An 18,903-nucleotide genomic window follows, 5' to 3' on the forward strand; every position below is an offset into this window, starting at 1 on the left:
GCAGAGAAGCTCTAGAAACTACAGAAACATCTCATATGCTAAAAATATTAAATCATTTGAAACATTCCCACCACTCAACATCTATTATTCCTTTCCATAAACTACTTGTGCCTTTAGGATGGAAGCACCTCATGCTTATCTCAGGCATAAAAAAGAACTCTAGCATATAATGCTGCACAAGATAGATCTCCTGTTTAATGTGTCAAGAAGAAACAAACAATATTGGGGCGGGTTGTGGTACCTGACGAAGGGGCACTTAGCCTGACGAAGGGGCCACTGCAATCTGCCATTGAGTGCTGATACCTTTTTTGTTGCCAAGTACTGCCCGGGGGAGTGCTGTCTCTGCAAAGGACTGTGTGCCAGGTTTTAGAGGCCTGGGAGTGCCCATATTCACTATTGTGCAAGAAATATATAGTAGCAATAACAATAAAATATGTAGCTTTGCAGAGCAATAGTTTTTTGGCTGCTGGGGTCAGCAACCTTGTTTTGAAAGCTGGAATGAGTCAGAAAAAAGACAAATAATATAACAGCCAAATAGGCAAATAATATAAAACTATATTTAATAAAAAATGAAGACCATTTGAAATGTTGCTAAGAATTGGCCATTCTATAAATTAACTTAAAGTTGAAAAACACCCATTGGTTTCAATGTGTTTCACCATTCGCCACGGTAAAAAACTTCATGCAACAAAATGCATGTAAATAAATGCTCATTGCCCAATGTATTTTATGCAAAAAAATGGCAGTGAGGAATACCGTTGACTTCAATGTATTTTGTATGAAAGAAATACACTGCAAAATATGCCCACTGACCATTGCATTTTGTGCTTTTTTGCAAAGTTTTTTTGTTTTCGCAAACCTTTAGGAGAAAAGTGACAGATTTTCTTATCACTAGTGGTAGAGTAAAAGAATTAAACACAATATCAGGATAAGTTGACAACACAAATACATTACAAATAGCCACAAATAAAACTGACTTTCTCTTTAAACCCTATGTAAACAGTAATACTTAAACCCTAGTAATAGTACAGGTATGGGATCCCTTATTTGGAAACCCGTTATCCAGAAAGTTCCAAATTATGGAAAGGCCATCTCCCATAGACTCCATTATAAGCAAATAATTCCTATTTTTAAAAATGATTTCCTTTTTCTCTGTAATTATAAAACAGAACTTGTACTTGATTCTAACTAAGATATAAGAATCCTTATTGGAGGCATATTGGGTTTATTCAATATTTATATGATTTTTAGCAGACTTAAGTTATGAAGATCCAAATTACGGAAAGATCCCTTATCCAGAAAACCCGAGCATTCTGGATACCAGGTCCCATACCTGTAATAATAATAGTAATACCCCAACATCAAACTTTTTCTCAAGATAAAGCTGACTTAGGAAATACAGATGGTAACCTACTGCAACATACATTGTTTAAAATAAAACCTACATAAGGTATGCATCAGAATGTTTATTTATATTTTTTCATGAGCAGAGTTATAGTTTACCAACAGCTGGAGAGAATAAAGAATGATAGTAATGCTCCTTCCTGTAACACACTTCTTGCAACTGCTGCAAAATCTGTTAACTGCCTTCATCTATAACTTGAAACGGGATCTTCAGGCTGAATATGAATGACAAGGGTTTTGTTTCCATATTTTGTTGTGCTGCAACCTGGAACTGACATTGATTAAACTGGAATTTCACTTAAAAACTGAAAAATGTTAAGTATTCACTTTCTTTTCTCTGAAACTCTGAAATCTTCGTTGTCGCAGGCGACTAATCTCCCTGCAATGCCATCCCATGCCACTGGGATGGCTTACGCGAGGCCGCGATTTGCCGAAGTCGGCCGAAGTTTCCTCTCAAAGCAACTTCGGCAAATCACGGCGCCGCGTATGCCATCTAACCGGCGATTTACATCCTTGCTGGTGGGATGGCATTGCGGGAGATTAGTCGGCCACGACAACGAAGATTTGCCGCACGGTGACTAATCTCCCCGTGTGTCACTGCCGTTAAACTCAGGTGCACCCCATTTCCTCCGGAAGCCATATCATTAGTTGAATGGAGTCCAACTCTGTGCAGTGTCACATGATCGTGAAATTAATACTGTGCCCTGGTCTGGTCTTGCTGTTTCTTGAAGGCCTGAAAATAGAGATCTAAACAAGCAGCATCATGAAAGCCAATGAGCTATCGCCTAATTCCATTCCAGAAATTAAACATCAGTCACTCTACAGAGCCCTAAATATTATAAGAAAAACAAATTTATTATTGCTCTGAAAAATATAGAAATGCTTACAATTTGCATGGCTTTTAAGATATCCTCCTGCAGAGACTTAACATGACATACTTAATATCTATAGGGCCTTTTTTATTCTGCTCCTCACTGTGCTGTCAGTGGGCTCAACACTTAATCTTAATCTTCCATTTCCATGTGGACTGAGTAAGATTTATTATGTAGGTATATTCGGTTTCCAGCTTTGAATTATTTACGTCTGTCAAGACCATCAGGCTTTTAACAACACAAAACAAAAATGCCATCACTTATCTCAAATCCCACATGTCCCAGATAGCAAAAATCATGTGGTCCAGATCTGGCCCAGACCCATCGTAAGTTCTGGGCCAGATTCGCGCAACTGACTTGGGCCGATGTCTTTTGGCACAACGGGCCAATACTGGCATAGATCCGATTGTACTTATCCGGACCAGCACTGAGCCGGCTCCGGGCCAGATGTGGATTCCTTTATGATGATCTGGCTCAAATGTGGACCAGATCTGGTCCAGCTCTGTTCTGGTTTTGGTCCCATACCAGCCCCAGATGTGGGCCAGAAGTGTGGAATAGATGTGGGCCAGATGTGGATTCCTTTATGATGATCTGGCTCAAATGTGGACCAGATCTGGTCCAGCTCTGTTCTGGTTTTGGTCCCATACCAGCCCCAGATGTGGGCCAGAAGTGTGGAATAGATGTGGGCCAGATGTGGATTCCTTTATGATGATCTGGCTCAAATGTGGACCAGATCTGGTCCAGCTCTGTTCTGGTTTTGGTCCCATACCAGCCCCAGATGTGGGCCAGAAGTGTGGAATAGATGTGGGCCAGATGTGGTTCACATTTGCGCCAAATCATCATAGTATCTGGCCTGGAGTTCGCTCAGCTGACTCAGATCTGGCCCAAGACTATGTTGTCTAGAATTTCAAGCATTTATTATCTAAAATATCTTTTTTGTCTTTTGCTACTTATTTTTTTATATAAACAAATACTGTATTAAAATGCCTTCTGATCATCTAATGTTAATTCTAACACAACAGCCACTACTTTACTATAAACATACATAAACAATTACACAGAGCAGATTTGACCTTACTTTCTACCTAACACAGTTTTTTACTTACTGTGCTTCCATAATATTCACCAAGCTTAAATCAGTGCTACACAATAAGAAAAACCTAATTATTACCACATAGTTGTAATGCAACACTTCCTGAAATTTAAGTCAACTGAGATCTAATTTCAATTTAAGTTGCTAGTCACAAACATTATTTACCAATATTTTCTCCATGTTTTGAGCCTTGTTATGCTTTTACTAACAAAGACGGTAGGGGAGTGACAGGATAAGGAATAACATCCAATAAAGTCAGTGGTCACAAGCAGTTCTTGGACTACTGTTTAAGTATTGTTTTTCTGTTTCTGTTTCAAAGTAAAGTAAATTGACAGTATATTTATGCTAATAAAAGAAAAACAAACACTGATCTTTACAACACTGTTGACAAAAATAGTTATTGTGCAAAGTGTAAATAAAAAACAAATAAAACAGTACAAGAACAATGCAAATAAATTTATTTATTTATTTACTATTTTTTTAACTGTGCAACTACAGGAGTTGGTCCCCTGTGTCCAAACAATGTGGTCAGAACAAAACAGAGAATACTAATAACAGATTTATCCCAATGAACAAAAACACAATCCGATAGAGCAGTCAAACAATTTAATTCCCATGGGCCATCTGAAAAAAAACAAAAAAAACACACCAATAAGAAAGCTGTTATTTTTCCACTAAAGCAGTGTTATGAGACAGACTATGGATAAACTGCAAATTAACTTATAACTTATTTTACTGATTAAGTTATCTTACAAATTCTAGTACAAAAAATATTTTCATTTATTTATTAATTTTTTATCTATAAATCAATGGCTGTTTAATAATGTTTGAGTTTTTTTGCATTAAATAAAAGTTGAAATTTATTTTTATCATGAAGTCAACCTCTATTACTGACTTGTTATCCTAATGAAAAAATGTAACTGCCACTATGCTTCTTGGATCTGAATTTACCTCAGTTAACGCCTCTTTGACTCTTGAACGCTCTTTCCGGCCACCGCCACGGTCAGGAGCAAGATTGAACCAACGGATGGCATAAGAATCTATCTCACTGTCTGCTGCATTGGTCGAAGACTGGTTCTTTCTTACAGCCCCTGGTAAAAAGAAAAATAAGACTCTTTAACTTCACCCAGATCCAAATAACCAGGCCACGGTATTAGAAGCAGCAGTGGTCTCCTCATTTGAAGCATTGGCAAACCAAATATATAGAGGGATACCGTCCATACACCCCTTAACCCCACCCATGAAATCCCATGAATCCAGGTCTTTTCTAGAACGGTAAAAGTAATACACAAAAAAGCAAATAGCTGGTCCAAGTGGACACCACTCTGGGGCAATAACACCCTTACGCAATTCAGGACCTTCCCAGATGCTAACCTTTGGGCTGCTGCAGGGGTAAAGCACCTACATGATGTGGTGGAAGCAGGAGGTATCAAGCAATACGCTCAATTAAAGGAGGAATTTAACCTGCAGAACCACATGCTCTTCAGGTACCTCCAGCTGAAACATGCGTTCCAGATACAGTTCCCCAGGGAGCCCCCCAATATTACTGAAAGTACCCTTGAACGATACCTACACAGACCTAATCTGCTCAAACCCCTCAGCTGGTTCAATGCCATACTATTGCAGGGGAGCTTTGACTCAGTAAATCATATTAGGCTGAAATGGGCCCAGGACTTTCCCCAGCTAGATAATGATGTCTGGAAAGATATACTAGAACAAATAACTGAAAATAATACAGCAACAAGGGACCGCTACATACAGGTCAAATTCCTTAACAGAGTGTACCTAACCCCCCACAGGCTGGCACGCATATACCAGGGATACCCAGATGTGTGTAAAATGTAATGTAGATCAGGGCAATTACATCCATGTATTCTGGGAGTGTCCTAATCCAGCAGTACAGGACCACCATACTCACCTTATGGCTCACCATATGGGCTCCTTGCTGGGACTCCCGAATATCAGGACACCTGAATTTTGCCTATTGGGCCATACGGAAGGTCTTACTTTGCCCTCAGGGGACAGGATATGTCTGCAGCAACTCCTACATTATGCCAAGAAAGCTATTTTGCTGACATGAAAAAATACGGAACCGCCAACCCTGGGATTTTGGATAAAGCTGGTGGATGACACACTCCCAAGACAGAAACTTACCTACCTGGCCCGAGGATGCCCGGCCAAGTTCGACAAAATATGGAGCTGCTGGCTGACAGTACGAACGAATAGCATAACCCACTAATACCTCAACAAACCCTAGACAAGTAGCTAGGCACCGTTACAAATGAAACTTCTTCAAATGTAAACGCCCACCACTGAGTATTACCATGTATGAGTACCTTCTTTCTTTCCTATTTTCTTTCACTTCCTCCTTTACTATTCTCTTTTTGTTCCAAAATTAATAAAGAAAAACTTTCAAAAAAGAATCTTTAACTTCCACAGAATAATAAGCTCCATAATAATGGCATAGTAACTTTATTGTTTAGGTTTTAAAGATGTATCTAATACTCAACTTCTTGGTATTACTCAATACTTACTGATCAACAAACTTCTTGTGAGCATTTCCTTAAAGCACTTCTTCCCATTGACTCCTTTCCAGTTTATTTGTTTGGCTACTGCATCTGAGTAAAGCCTTGAAAGTATGTTCCATGTCACTCTTTTGGTGTTTTGACCTCCAACAGCACCCAGAGCAGATATCTGAAAAGACAAAAATATATTATATTGTCTGCTCTAATCAAAACGAAAAATTTTTATATAATGTAGAGAACAGCATATTCCAGGGGCCGTTTTACGGTGAGGACCCTCTCTGACTACAAAAGTAGAGAGAGACATTAGTAAAGTCAAGACGCTTTTATTGTCATTACAACCACATATAGCTGACGCAGTACACAGTGAAATGAAACGTTCCTAAAGGACCCTGATGCTACATACTGTAGACAACATAATTCAGGTCCAGGATCCAATTACAGAGGGAGGTGTTCAGGGCCGGCAGGCTCAATTACTCAATCTGGTGCTGTGGAATGATTGTACTGGATGCTGAACTGAAGTCTATGAACAGCATTCATGTATGTCCAGGTGTGTAAGGGCCAGATGGAAGGTTGTGGCATCATCCATGGAGCAGTTAGGATGATATTCAAACTGCAAGGGGTTCAATGAGCGTGATAGCTGTGTTTTGATTTGTTTCCTGATGAGTCTCTCAAAACACTTCTTCACAGTGGGTGTGAGAGCAAAAGGACGTTAGTAATTGAAGCAGGAAACTGTAGACATCTTCAGCGCAGGGACAACGGTCATTGTCTTGAGGCATGTAGGAACAACAGCGCTGCTCAGGAAAATGTTAAAGATGCTAGCTGTTCTGCACATTCCGTGAACGCTCTGCCAGGAATGTTGTCTGGTCCAGCAGATTTCCATGGGTTAACTCTGCATAGAGTTTGCTTAATGTTTCTTAATGGACAGACTGAGCACCTGATCACTGGAGGGAGGGATGGTCTTGATCACGTTGTTCTCTACCATGAACCGAATGAGTACCAAACTTTATATTAATTGGTGCCCTGTATCTAACACTCTCACCTTAAATAATATGTAACCAAAACTAAGAATTAATATTAATATTTGAGGCCAGTATCACTACAACAGGCACAGAACCACTTGAGATAACGTAGGTACAACAACCATAAAGTAGCTTTAGATAATGGGAAAAAACATACCATGTTTTGTTTAGCTTGTGAATTTCTTGAGTCTTTAAGCCATTCCTCAAACTCCTCAACTTCAGGCACAGTGGTCAGGGGGATACTGATGTCTTTAGGCATTTCAGCCACAGGAGCCTCTGTCCCCAGTCTTGCAGCAAGATTGTTCACAGCAGCAGCAATCGCCGTTTGCTGTTCCTTCACATAATCCAATAAAGTTAGGATGTGCAGCTGAGCAGCTACAATAAAGGAAAGATTGAAAGTTTTCTTATTATATATCATTTTGAAAAACTGGATGTTTGAAATAAAAAAAAAAAAAAAAAAAAAAAGATTTTACCAGAGCATGGAATTGGTCCAGTGCCTGTCTTCCCCAGTCTAAATGTGGGCCTAAAGAAATGCTCATCTGGCAGAGGCGTGGCAGAGATCTGGCCCATAGAGCTTGATGGTGTGTGAGAGACACGTGTTGCAACTTGAGGCCCTGAGCATGGGGAGAGTCATTATTTTTAGCTCACTGACTGTTGATCAAAGATGGCATGCAAAGAATTATTAAAAAATATACTATATATATATATATATATATATATATTAATTATTATAAAAAAATACCTGAGCAAAAATCATCTTGAAAATGCATCGTATCAAAATGGCCAACAGAGGAGTGGGGCAGAGGACTGGAAGGCATGCAAGATGTACTTAAGGGGGCAGGTGGTGCTGCTGTGAAACATAGGTATGTCAATAACATATTTTTAAGTGAATAACAACAAATTATGAAAAATTTACTATTATAATAATAAATCCTTTATGTTTATAGTTTCTATTAATTATGTGCACTTACAACGAACAATGTTCAGCCAAGATCTGTCAGATTCACTCAGCACATAAAAACATTAACTTTACAGTTACATTAACTGCATCAGATCCAGACAAGTACCTTGACTTAAGATAAAATTTGCCACGGCTTGACTGTATATACATGTTCAGTTGTAACATTAACATAACAGTATTAAAAAACTATTCAACAAAAATACAAGAATATACCAGTAAAATAAGATTCCGTCTGCCTCTGGTCTAGGAGAGGTCTAGCAGTAGTCTGGCAAGCTTCATTGTCAGGAGTAGGGGGAGGAATAGGTGGTACTGGACAAGGGAGGACATTGTGGCATCTCCTCTTTATAGCCATCTCTGGCTCACTGTCAGAGTCTGTATCGCCAAAGATTTGCCTAACAAACAAAACAAACACCAACTAATCATAATGTTTGGCAGGGTTAAAAACTTAAAGCAATTTGTTAAAGATTAAAACCTAAAAACACTCAAAATACATAAAAAGACACACAAAATATTAAATTAACCTACACTATGGAATCTATAGTATGGCTTGTATCAATTGACCCTTTATAGTACTGCAAAATATCCAAACAGTCCATTGCTTCCTTTGGCAATTATAGCAAATTACTTCAAAGCAAAAAAAGAGAAGTTTACACTACCTAGCCTTTAAGCTCTATAGTTAAATATTTCTAAACGTATTTTAAATGGTATATAGTAGTAGTGGAGTAATAGTCTCAGAATATGAAACCTTGGCTTAATTTTTCTCTTCCTAATCACTTCTTCCTCCTCATCTGTTTGTAATTCAGAGGTATTGCAGGTCAGCAAGGCCCTCAGTTTCTGTCTTGCTTTAAGGTAATCACCTGATCAGAATTCACAAAAAATAAATAAAATTAATTAAATAAATACCCTCACTTCTACAATCTCAAATTGAATCTGCAATCCGTCTGTGCCTGTCGCCCATCTGACCCGCATCCGACACATAAATATTACTCCACCTGTTATAGTACATCAAATATTAGCTGTTCATTTAAATTTTCTGTAAAAATCATCAGAACTACCATGCTCAGGGATCATCCGATCATCTCAATCGGAATGCAGTTTATGCATGGAGCGCTCTTCTAACAATCTGATCTGAATCATGTGTGTTAGTGAGGACTAGAATTGAGAACCACTGATCTAAAGTGGTTTGGCTGTTGTTCTAGACCCACTATTAAGTACTGACTGTTAAATTTGTGTAAATTAATGTGTACAATATAGAAATTTGAAACCATTAATAATTGAAATTAAAAAATTTTTAAGTTTAGTTCACAGAAATTACAAATAAATTTCATTTTATTTCTAAAGCAGATTCTTACCTGTTCTTGAATGGACTCGAACATCATATTTTTTCCAGTCTGCTCCTGGCTCTTCACATTTTTGAACAGCTCGGTTTATGCGTTCGTCGCTTCTATAGTTTGGCCACCAAGTGACACCATCTTCAAGCCATGATTCAGATATAATGTTAACAGTGTTTGTTTCTATAAATTCCACAACCAAAAACATCTGAAAAAGAAGTTTTTGCAGAAAGTATTACATATTTTAAAAGACATACAACATTCCTTTAACATTTTCCTTCAATCCATGTACTAGCATTCTTTGATCATACTGTTATCACCAGCATAGATTGCCTTTTCCCTCAAACAATTAAAATTGACACAACATACAAGCACAGGTAACAACATATATAGTACCTCACAAAAATGAGTACACCTCTCACATTTTTGTAAATACTTTAATATACCTTTTCATGTGACAACACTTAAGAAATGCCACTCTGCTCCAATGTACAATAGTGAGTGTACAGCCTGTAAGAACAGTGCACATTTACTGTCCCCTCAAAATAACTCAACACACAGACATTAATGTCTAAACTGCTGGCAACAAAAGTGAGTACACCCCTAAGTGGAAATGTCCAAAATTGGTCCCAATTAGCCATTTCCCTCCCTAGTCCCTAAATTTGGTGTTATTGCTCTCACACTCTCTCATACTGGTCACTGGAAGTTCAACATGGCTCCTCATGGCAAAGAACTCTCTGAGGATCTGAAAAAAACAATTGTTGCTCTACATAAAGATGGAAAAGGATATAAGTGCTAGAAAATAATGGTGAATGGTGGGACCAACGTGTCAAAATATTGACACGTTGGTCCCAATTTGGACATTTCCATTTGGGGTGTTGCCAGCGGTTTAGACATTAATGGCTGTGTGTTGGGTTATTTTGAGAGGACAGCAAATGTACACTGTTATACAGGCTGTACACTCTCTACTGTACACTGGAGCAGCGGCATTTCTTCAATGTTGTCACATGAAAAGATAGAATAAAATATTTACAAAAATTTCTGGTGTACTTTTTTTATACTGTACATGAAATGAAGTGTTACTGTCAATGCTTCATAAAATGTATTATAAAGCCATCAGTCATTTACCACTTACCCCAAGTTACCTGCTCCCCCCTTTTTCTTGTTAGTTGTTTTTCTTTTTAGTTTTATTAACATGTAAATAAGATAACTGACTCAATTTTGCTGTATTACACTTAATAATATATTTTGTTATTTCTCAAAAAATAAATTGTTCAAGTTAGAAATTTACCAGAGAAGAGTAAAAGCAAAAGAAAATTTACAAAGTAAACCTCATCAGAACTACCATGCTCTGGGATCATGGTCAGGGATCATCCGATCATGCATGGAGCGCTCTTCTATCGATCTGATCTGAATCGGGTGTGTTAGTGAGGACTAGAATTGAGAACCACTGATCTAAAGTGGTTTATTTGGAATACTCACATTTTCAAAATCCAGTATCCAGAAACCTTTGTGAAGTAAAGCAGTCTTTTGTCAGTTTTTGTCAGTCTTTTTCGTCATATTGTTCCTAACCCCATCCCTAACCTGAACTAGAGCTGTGTTCTATAAGCGGGTATGCAAGAGAGGCATGACAACAAATTTATCATTGTAAGGAAGGAGTACACACTTGTGAGAGATCTGTGATGCTTTGGCTACCCTTAATGGTCCTGTTGGCTCTGACACAATAAATACTCTAAGAAAATCCGAGCTCATTGGATAGTTGAAAAAATTTGCAATTTGTGTAAAAACTCTAAACACAACGTATATTTCCTTTACAGACTGAACAATGTTAAGAATAACACAAATGTCTTTGCCTATAGCAAAAACATTATCTCCTGTTGAAGCTTTCACTGACCAGTGTTCAGTCCTCAGCTCCCTGTACTGTGCTGTTGCTTGAAGGCCATCAGGAACAGGTCCAACATAATGTTGCATTCTTAAAGCTTTACAGGGCAACTCAGAACTACTGATTTTTTCAACCTCTGATAACCTTCTTATTATCTGCGCAAGAGGAAATTCTGGCTTTCTCACAAACTTCTTCAGTGTACGGAGGTAATTTTCATATGGAAAAGCTGAGATAGTGTCTAAAGAACCATGTAGTTTGGCATCAGCTGACAGGTGGACCAAGGCATGCACATTATACACTAAGGCATCTTTTCCATAAAGCTCCCCAACATGTTTTACAAATGCTGTAAGAAGCGTGTTTGCATAATTGTTAAACAAAGAATAAAGCTGCGGGCTAACAAGGATGCAAATACCTGTATAAAATAACATAAAGTTGTTATATAAATTATGATCTAAATACGGTGCCAGAGCAACAGAACCAGTATACAACAGAAACTGTCTAAGTTCAGTAGCTTTCCAACGATCTAGTTCTCTCAAAGATCTTGGTTTCCTTACAAACTCAACTGGTATGTACGCACGCATCTGAGTCAGAGTTTGAGAAATGCGATCAACACAACCGGAGGACAAGCGAAATTTCAAAGGGCCCCTCAGCCAAACATTTAACAATTTACGTGTAACACCTAAACATGCAAGGTGCATGTAATCTATAGGAAATCTAGTCACCATGCCCACATCTAGACCAAAAAATCCATGTGGTCCATCATGATGATGGTCCTCGTCAACTTTGTCTGAAAATGATGAATCAGTCCGTAACACAAAATCATTCTGGGGGTATGTCATTCTGTGGTTAACATAAACTCCTGGCTGGCAACACTTATCACATCCATGATAACCATTGTGTGCCTTTACGTTTTTTACAAAAGCTCTAGCAGGGGTATCACATACAACAGAATCCAGTTCAAAGAAAACCTTTTTTTCTTTAAAATAGACTCCTTCCTGCAGCTGTTTTAACTCGTGGGTAAAGTCTTTCAAATATTCATCAGGGGCATTTGGTTTTTTGGTACCACAGAAGAGCCCGATAACAACAGGTTCTTTCATTGGGGCATTTAACAAGAGTCCTAAAATGGGCCATAACTGTAAATTTGTGCTCTTAAACAATGGCAAGCCATCAATGTTTACTTGCAATTTAAAAGTAAAGCCATTTGGAAACTTTTCAATTAGTTTGGTTAGGGTGTTCCAGAGAGCTGTCAGGATACCTCTATAATGATAAAACCCACCACATTTTTGTTGAATTTTATATTCAGTTTTTGTTTTAAGGATGGTTCGGGCATCCTTTGGAAGTTCTGGGTGGTACACTCTCAACAAACTAAGGAGAGCTGATAGGGCAACTAAAGAAACACCAAACTGTACAGACCAGTTGGCTAAAGTTTCAACAAAGCTGACTGGCTCATCTGCAACCTCTGGTTCGGATTCAGAGTCAGGCTCTGAAACACACTGTCTTTCAGTCAATCCTCCAAAATCATCTGTGCAAATAGAATCTAAATGCTCGTCTGTCCGAGAGAGTCTTGAGTCACTGTCATTGGTTGTGGAATATGCATCAGCTTCGTAAGCTGTTGTAAAAGTTGGTTCTGGTTGTAAGTCTGCAATGTCATGCAGGCGTTTTTCAAGTGCAATGCGAGCCCTCCGTCTGACTCCAGAACTTGTTAAAGGTGGTTCCCTCCTTTTCATAGTCTCTAAATAAATATTAAGTGTGAACAAAAAAAATTCAGTGTTTCTTATTTCTTATTTTTAGCCTATTATTAACATATTTACTGGTAAATGGTTAAAATGATTGCGCCTCCGCGTAGGGACAGTAACCGGGGGACAGAGGTATTGCAAGTAGTTATAAAGGGTGAAGGAGCTGGAGTATGTAGATGGGAGCAGGGAGGAGGATATGTGGATGGAGTATGGACAGACAGCAGGGGGGTTAAAGGAAGTGACTACCTTAGGGAGCACCATGCATACAATTAGAAGAAATGAAGTGCATTTTGCCATTATCAGGTGAGGTGTAGTCTTGTAGCGTCAGAGAATGGCAATGGTTCCTCAGTGCATTAATGAGTTGGTCTGCATTTGAGACAGTTCTTTAATTTCAAGCAGCAGTCTGTAGTGGCTCTCCTTGTAGGTCTCCTCTGATTAACTCCTTGTTAAACTCGTTCAGATCACTTGTAAACGAATCACTTTGGAACAAATCACCCTTGCAAATGCTCAACCCCCAGCAAATGCTCTCCCCTAAGAAAGTCTTAATAGGGAGAGGCAAAGCTGGGGAATCACAACTGATTGTAATTGATCAAGCAACAGGCTAATCACCCAGCTGTGTCAGAGGGGGGGAGTATAGCAAGAGTGAAGATGAACCCTGATATAAAGTGACTTACAGAGTTTATTTACAGAGGAGTTTTATGGGGGGTCATAAAATGTACAAAACTACAGAAAGAGCTAATAGTCTATAGATTTTGGCTAGTGCCAAAAATGAAAATTACCAGTAAAAACTGTACAAATGCAGACAACAAGGCCACAGAGTAGATGGAATGGAGGGCAGATATAGCAGATTTACCAGTAAAAACTGTACAAATGCAGACAAGGCCACAGAGTAGATGGAATGGAGGGCAGGTATAGCAGATTTACCAGTAAAAACTGTACAAATGCAGACAACAAGGCCACAGAGTAGATGGAATGGAGGGCAGATATAGCAGATTTACCAGTAAAAACTGTACAAATGCAGACAACAAGGCCACAGAGTAGATGGAATGGAGGGCAGATATAGCAGATTTACCAGTAAAAACTGTACAAATGCAGACAACAAGGCCACAGAGTAGATGGAATGGAGGGCAGATATAGCAGATTTACCAGTAAAAACTGTACAAATGCAGACAAGGCCACAGAGTAGATGGAATGGAGGGCAGATATAGCAGATTTACCAGTAAAAACTGTACAAATGCAGACAAGGCCACAGAGTAGATGGAATGGAGAGCAGGTATAGCAGATTTACCAGTAAAAACTGTACAAATGCAGACAACAAGGCCACAGAGTAGATGGAATGGAGGGCAGATATAGCAGATTTACCAGTAAAAACTGTACAAATGCAGACAAGGCCACAGAGTAGATGGAATGGAGGGCAGATATAGCAGATTTACCAGTAAAAACTGTACAAATGCAGACAAGGCCACAGAGTAGATGGAATGGAGTGCAGATATAGCAGATTTACCAGTAAAAACTGTACAAATGCAGACAAGGCCACAGAGTAGATGGAATGGAGGGCAGGTATAGCAGATTTACCAGTAAAAACTGTACAAATGCAGACAAGGCCACAGAGTAGATGGAATGGAGGGCAGGTATAGCAGATTTACCAGTAAAAACTGTACAAATGCAGACAACAAGGCCACAGAGTAGATGGAATGGAGGGCAGGTATAGCAGATTTACCAGTAAAAACTGTACAAATGCAGACAAGGCCACAGAGTAGATGGAATGGAGGGCAGGTATAGCAGATTTACCAGTAAAAACTGTACAAATGCAGACAACAAGGCCACAGAGTAGATGGAATGGAGGGCAGATATAGCAGATTTACCAGTAAAAACTGTACAAATGCAGACAAGGCCACAGAGTAGATGGAATGGAGGGCAGATATAGCAGATTTACCAGTAAAAACTGTACAAATGCAGACAACAAGGCCACAGAGTAGATGGAATGGAGGGCAGGTATAGCAGATTTACCAGTAAAAACTGTACAAATGCAGACAACAAGGCCACAGAGTAGATGGAATAGAGGGCAGATATAGCAGATTTACCAGTAAAAACTGTACAAATGCAGACAAGGCCACAGAGTAGATGGAATGGAGGGCAGGTATAGCAGATTTACCAGTAAAAACTGTACAAATGCAGACAACAAGGCCACAGAGTAGATGGAATGGAGGGCAGGTATAGCAGATTTACCAGTAAAAACTGTACAAATGCAGACAACAAGGCCACAGAGTAGATGGAATGGAGGGCAGGTATAGCAGATTTACCAGTAAAAACTGTACAAATGCAGACAACAAGGCCACAGAGTAGATGGAATGGAGGGCAGATATAGCAGATTTACCAGTAAAAACTGTACAAATGCAGACAAGGCCACAGAGTAGATGGAATGGAGGGCAGGTATAGCAGATTTACCAGTAAAAACTGTACAAATGCAGACAAGGCCACAGAGTAGATGGAATGGAGTGCAGATATAGCAGATTTACCAGTAAAAACTGTACAAATGCAGACAAGGCCACAGAGTAGATGGAATGGAGGGCAGGTATAGCAGATTTACCAGTAAAAACTGTACAAATGCAGACAACAAGGCCACAGAGTAGATGGAATGGAGGGCAGATATAGCAGATTTACCAGTAAAAACTGTACAAATGCAGACAACAAGGCCACAGAGTAGATGGAATGGAGGGCAGATATAGCAGATTTACCAGTAAAAACTGTACAAATGCAGACAACAAGGCCACAGAGTAGATGGAATGGAGGGCAGATATAGCAGATTTACCAGTAAAAACTGTACAAATGCAGACAAGGCCACAGAGTAGATGGAATGGAGAGCAGGTATAGCAGATTTACCAGTAAAAACTGTACAAATGCAGACAACAAGGCCACAGAGTAGATGGAATGGAGGGCAGATATAGCAGATTTACCAGTAAAAACTGTACAAATGCAGACAAGGCCACAGAGTAGATGGAATGGAGGGCAGATATAGCAGATTTACCAGTAAAAACTGTACAAATGCAGACAAGGCCACAGAGTAGATGGAATGGAGTGCAGATATAGCAGATTTACCAGTAAAAACTGTACAAATGCAGACAAGGCCACAGAGTAGATGGAATGGAGGGCAGGTATAGCAGATTTACCAGTAAAAACTGTACAAATGCAGACAAGGCCACAGAGTAGATGGAATGGAGGGCAGGTATAGCAGATTTACCAGTAAAAACTGTACAAATGCAGACAACAAGGCCACAGAGTAGATGGAATGGAGGGCAGGTATAGCAGATTTACCAGTAAAAACTGTACAAATGCAGACAAGGCCACAGAGTAGATGGAATGGAGGGCAGGTATAGCAGATTTACCAGTAAAAACTGTACAAATGCAGACAACAAGGCCACAGAGTAGATGGAATGGAGGGCAGATATAGCAGATTTACCAGTAAAAACTGTACAAATGCAGACAAGGCCACAGAGTAGATGGAATGGAGTGCAGATATAGCAGATTTACCAGTAAAAACTGTACAAATGCAGACAAGGCCACAGAGTAGATGGAATGGAGGGCAGGTATAGCAGATTTACCAGTAAAAACTGTACAAATGCAGACAACAAGGCCACAGAGTAGATGGAATGGAGGGCAGATATAGCAGATTTACCAGTAAAAACTGTACAAATGCAGACAAGGCCACAGAGTAGATGGAATGGAGGGCAGATATAGCAGATTTACCAGTAAAAACTGTACAAATGCAGACAACAAGGCCACAGAGTAGATGGAATGGAGGGCAGGTATAGCAGATTTACCAGTAAAAACTGTACAAATGCAGACAACAAGGCCACAGAGTAGATGGAATAGAGGGCAGATATAGCAGATTTACCAGTAAAAACTGTACAAATGCAGACAAGGCCACAGAGTAGATGGAATGGAGGGCAGGTATAGCAGATTTACCAGTAAAAACTGTACAAATGCAGACAAGGCCACAGAGTAGATGGAATGGAGGGCAGATATAGCAGATTTACCAGTAAAAACTGTACAAATGCAGACAACAAGGCCACAGAGTAGATGGAATGGAGGGCAGGTATAGCAGATTTACCAGTAAAAACTGTACAAATGCAGACAACAAGGCCACAGAGTAGATGGAATAGAGGGCAGATATAGCAGATTTACCAGTAAAAACTGTACAAATGCAGACAAGGCCACAGAGTAGATGGAATGGAGGGCAGGTATAGCAGATTTACCAGTAAAAACTGTACAAATGCAGACAAGGCCACAGAGTAGATGGAATGGAGTGCAGATATAGCAGATTTACCAGTAAAAACTGTACAAATGCAGACAACAAGGCCACAGAGTAGATGGAATGGAGGGCAGGTATAGCAGATTTACCAGTAAAAACTGTACAAATGCAGACAACAAGGCCACAGAGTAGATGGAATGGAGGGCAGATATAGCAGATTTACCAGTAAAAACTGTACAAATGCAGACAAGGCCACAGAGTAGATGGAATGGAGTGCAGATATAGCAGATTTACCAGTAAAAACTGTACAAATGCAGACAAGGCCACAGAGTAGATGGAATGGAGGGCAGATATAGCAGATTTACCAGTAAAAACTGTACAAATGCAGACAACAAGGCCACAGAGTAGATGGAATGGAGGGCAGGTATAGCAGATTTACCAGTAAAAACTGTACAAATGCAGACAACAAGGCCACAGAGTAGATGGAATGGAGGGCAGGTATAGCAGATTTACCAGTAAAAACTGTACAAATGCAGACAACAAGGCCACAGAGTAGATGGAATGGAGGGCAGGTATAGCAGATTTACCAGTAAAAACTGTACAAATGCAGACAACAAGGCCACAGAGTAGATGGAATGGAGGGCAGATATAGCAGATTTACCAGTAAAAACTGTACAAATGCAGACAACAAGGCCACAGAGTAGATGGAATGGAGGGCAGATATAGCAGATTTACCAGTAAAAACTGTACAAATGCAGACAACAAGGCCACAGAGTAGATGGAATGGAGGGCAGATATAGCAGATTTACCAGTAAAAACTGTACAAATGCAGACAACAAGGCCACAGAGTAGATGGAATGGAGGGCAGATATAGCAGATTTACCAGTAAAAACTGTACAAATGCAGACAACAAGGCCACAGAGTAGATGGAATGGAGGGCAGATATAGCAGATTTACCAGTAAAAACTGTACAAATGCAGACAACATTATAGTATATTATTAGTGTATGTGTGTTTTTGTGTGTATTTGGCACTTACTTGTGTAGTAGATCGTGGATCTGCAGGGAGACAGCAGCAGCAGCAGTCTGGCAGTGAGTAGGAGTGGCAGGAAGCAGGGGGCTGAGCAGAGGGGGAAGCAGAGAAAGGCAGAAGGAGATAGTTAAAGCCAGGCACGGATTGCACGGCTTTTCTTATGGGGCCCCTGGGCTATCGCACCCCAGGAGCCACTCTTTCCCCCCCTCTGACTATTGTCTGGAGGCTGGGGAACAAGCGGGGAGTGAAGAAGCGGCTTCCAAAGCCGCTCCTCCGCTCCCAAATCCGGAAGTGCAGGACGTAGAATCTACGTTCTGTGGCACTTAGGTACTTTGTTACCCAGGATGTAGATTCTACGTCCTGTGGCACTAAAACTGTTAATAGACTGTGACTTACCTTTATGAAATTTGTAGCTCTGAGGATGTAGTACTACCACTGAAGCGCACTCGTTTTCACAGATGCGGCACAGATCCGTTTAGCGAATGTTCCCGCCCACTGACACCCGGCCCTGAGCTCTGAAACGGAGGTGACTGTAACGCGGATTTGCCGGTTTGAAAACGGATCTGGCTCGGAGTCAGCTGCTGTGTGGGAAACGGAGGTGACTGTAACGCGGATTTGCCGGTTTGAAAACGGATCTGGCTCGGAGTCAGCTGCTGTGTGGAAAACGGAGGTGACTGTAACGCGGATTTGCCGGTTTGAAAACGGATCTGGCTCGGAGTCAGCTGCTGTGTGGAAAACGGAGGTGACTGTAACGCGGATTTGCCAGTTTGAAAACGGATCTGGCTCGGAGTCAGCTG

General features: G+C 40.0%; 1 protein-coding gene across 1 annotated transcript; it reads right to left on the reverse strand.

Moving 5' to 3' along the window:
• Positions 1-3,858: 3,858 nt before the first annotated feature.
• LOC116408461 lies at positions 3,859-18,147 on the reverse strand. Its single transcript, XM_031895398.1, has 10 exons — positions 18,113-18,147; positions 9,227-9,413; positions 8,620-8,731; positions 8,088-8,266; positions 7,656-7,763; positions 7,387-7,527; positions 7,071-7,288; positions 5,904-6,063; positions 4,321-4,460; positions 3,859-3,993 (listed from the first exon to the last, which is right to left on the reverse strand). Exons 2-10 carry the CDS (start codon positions 9,411-9,413, stop codon positions 3,976-3,978), a joined length of 1,263 nt encoding a protein of 420 aa, XP_031751258.1. The 5' UTR covers positions 18,113-18,147; the 3' UTR covers positions 3,859-3,975.
• Positions 18,148-18,903: the final 756 nt, after the last annotated feature.

The sequence above is a fragment of the Xenopus tropicalis genome, chromosome 1 (genome assembly GCF_000004195.4).
Source record: "Xenopus tropicalis strain Nigerian chromosome 1, UCB_Xtro_10.0, whole genome shotgun sequence".
Lineage (NCBI taxonomy): Eukaryota > Metazoa > Chordata > Amphibia > Anura > Pipidae > Xenopus > Xenopus tropicalis.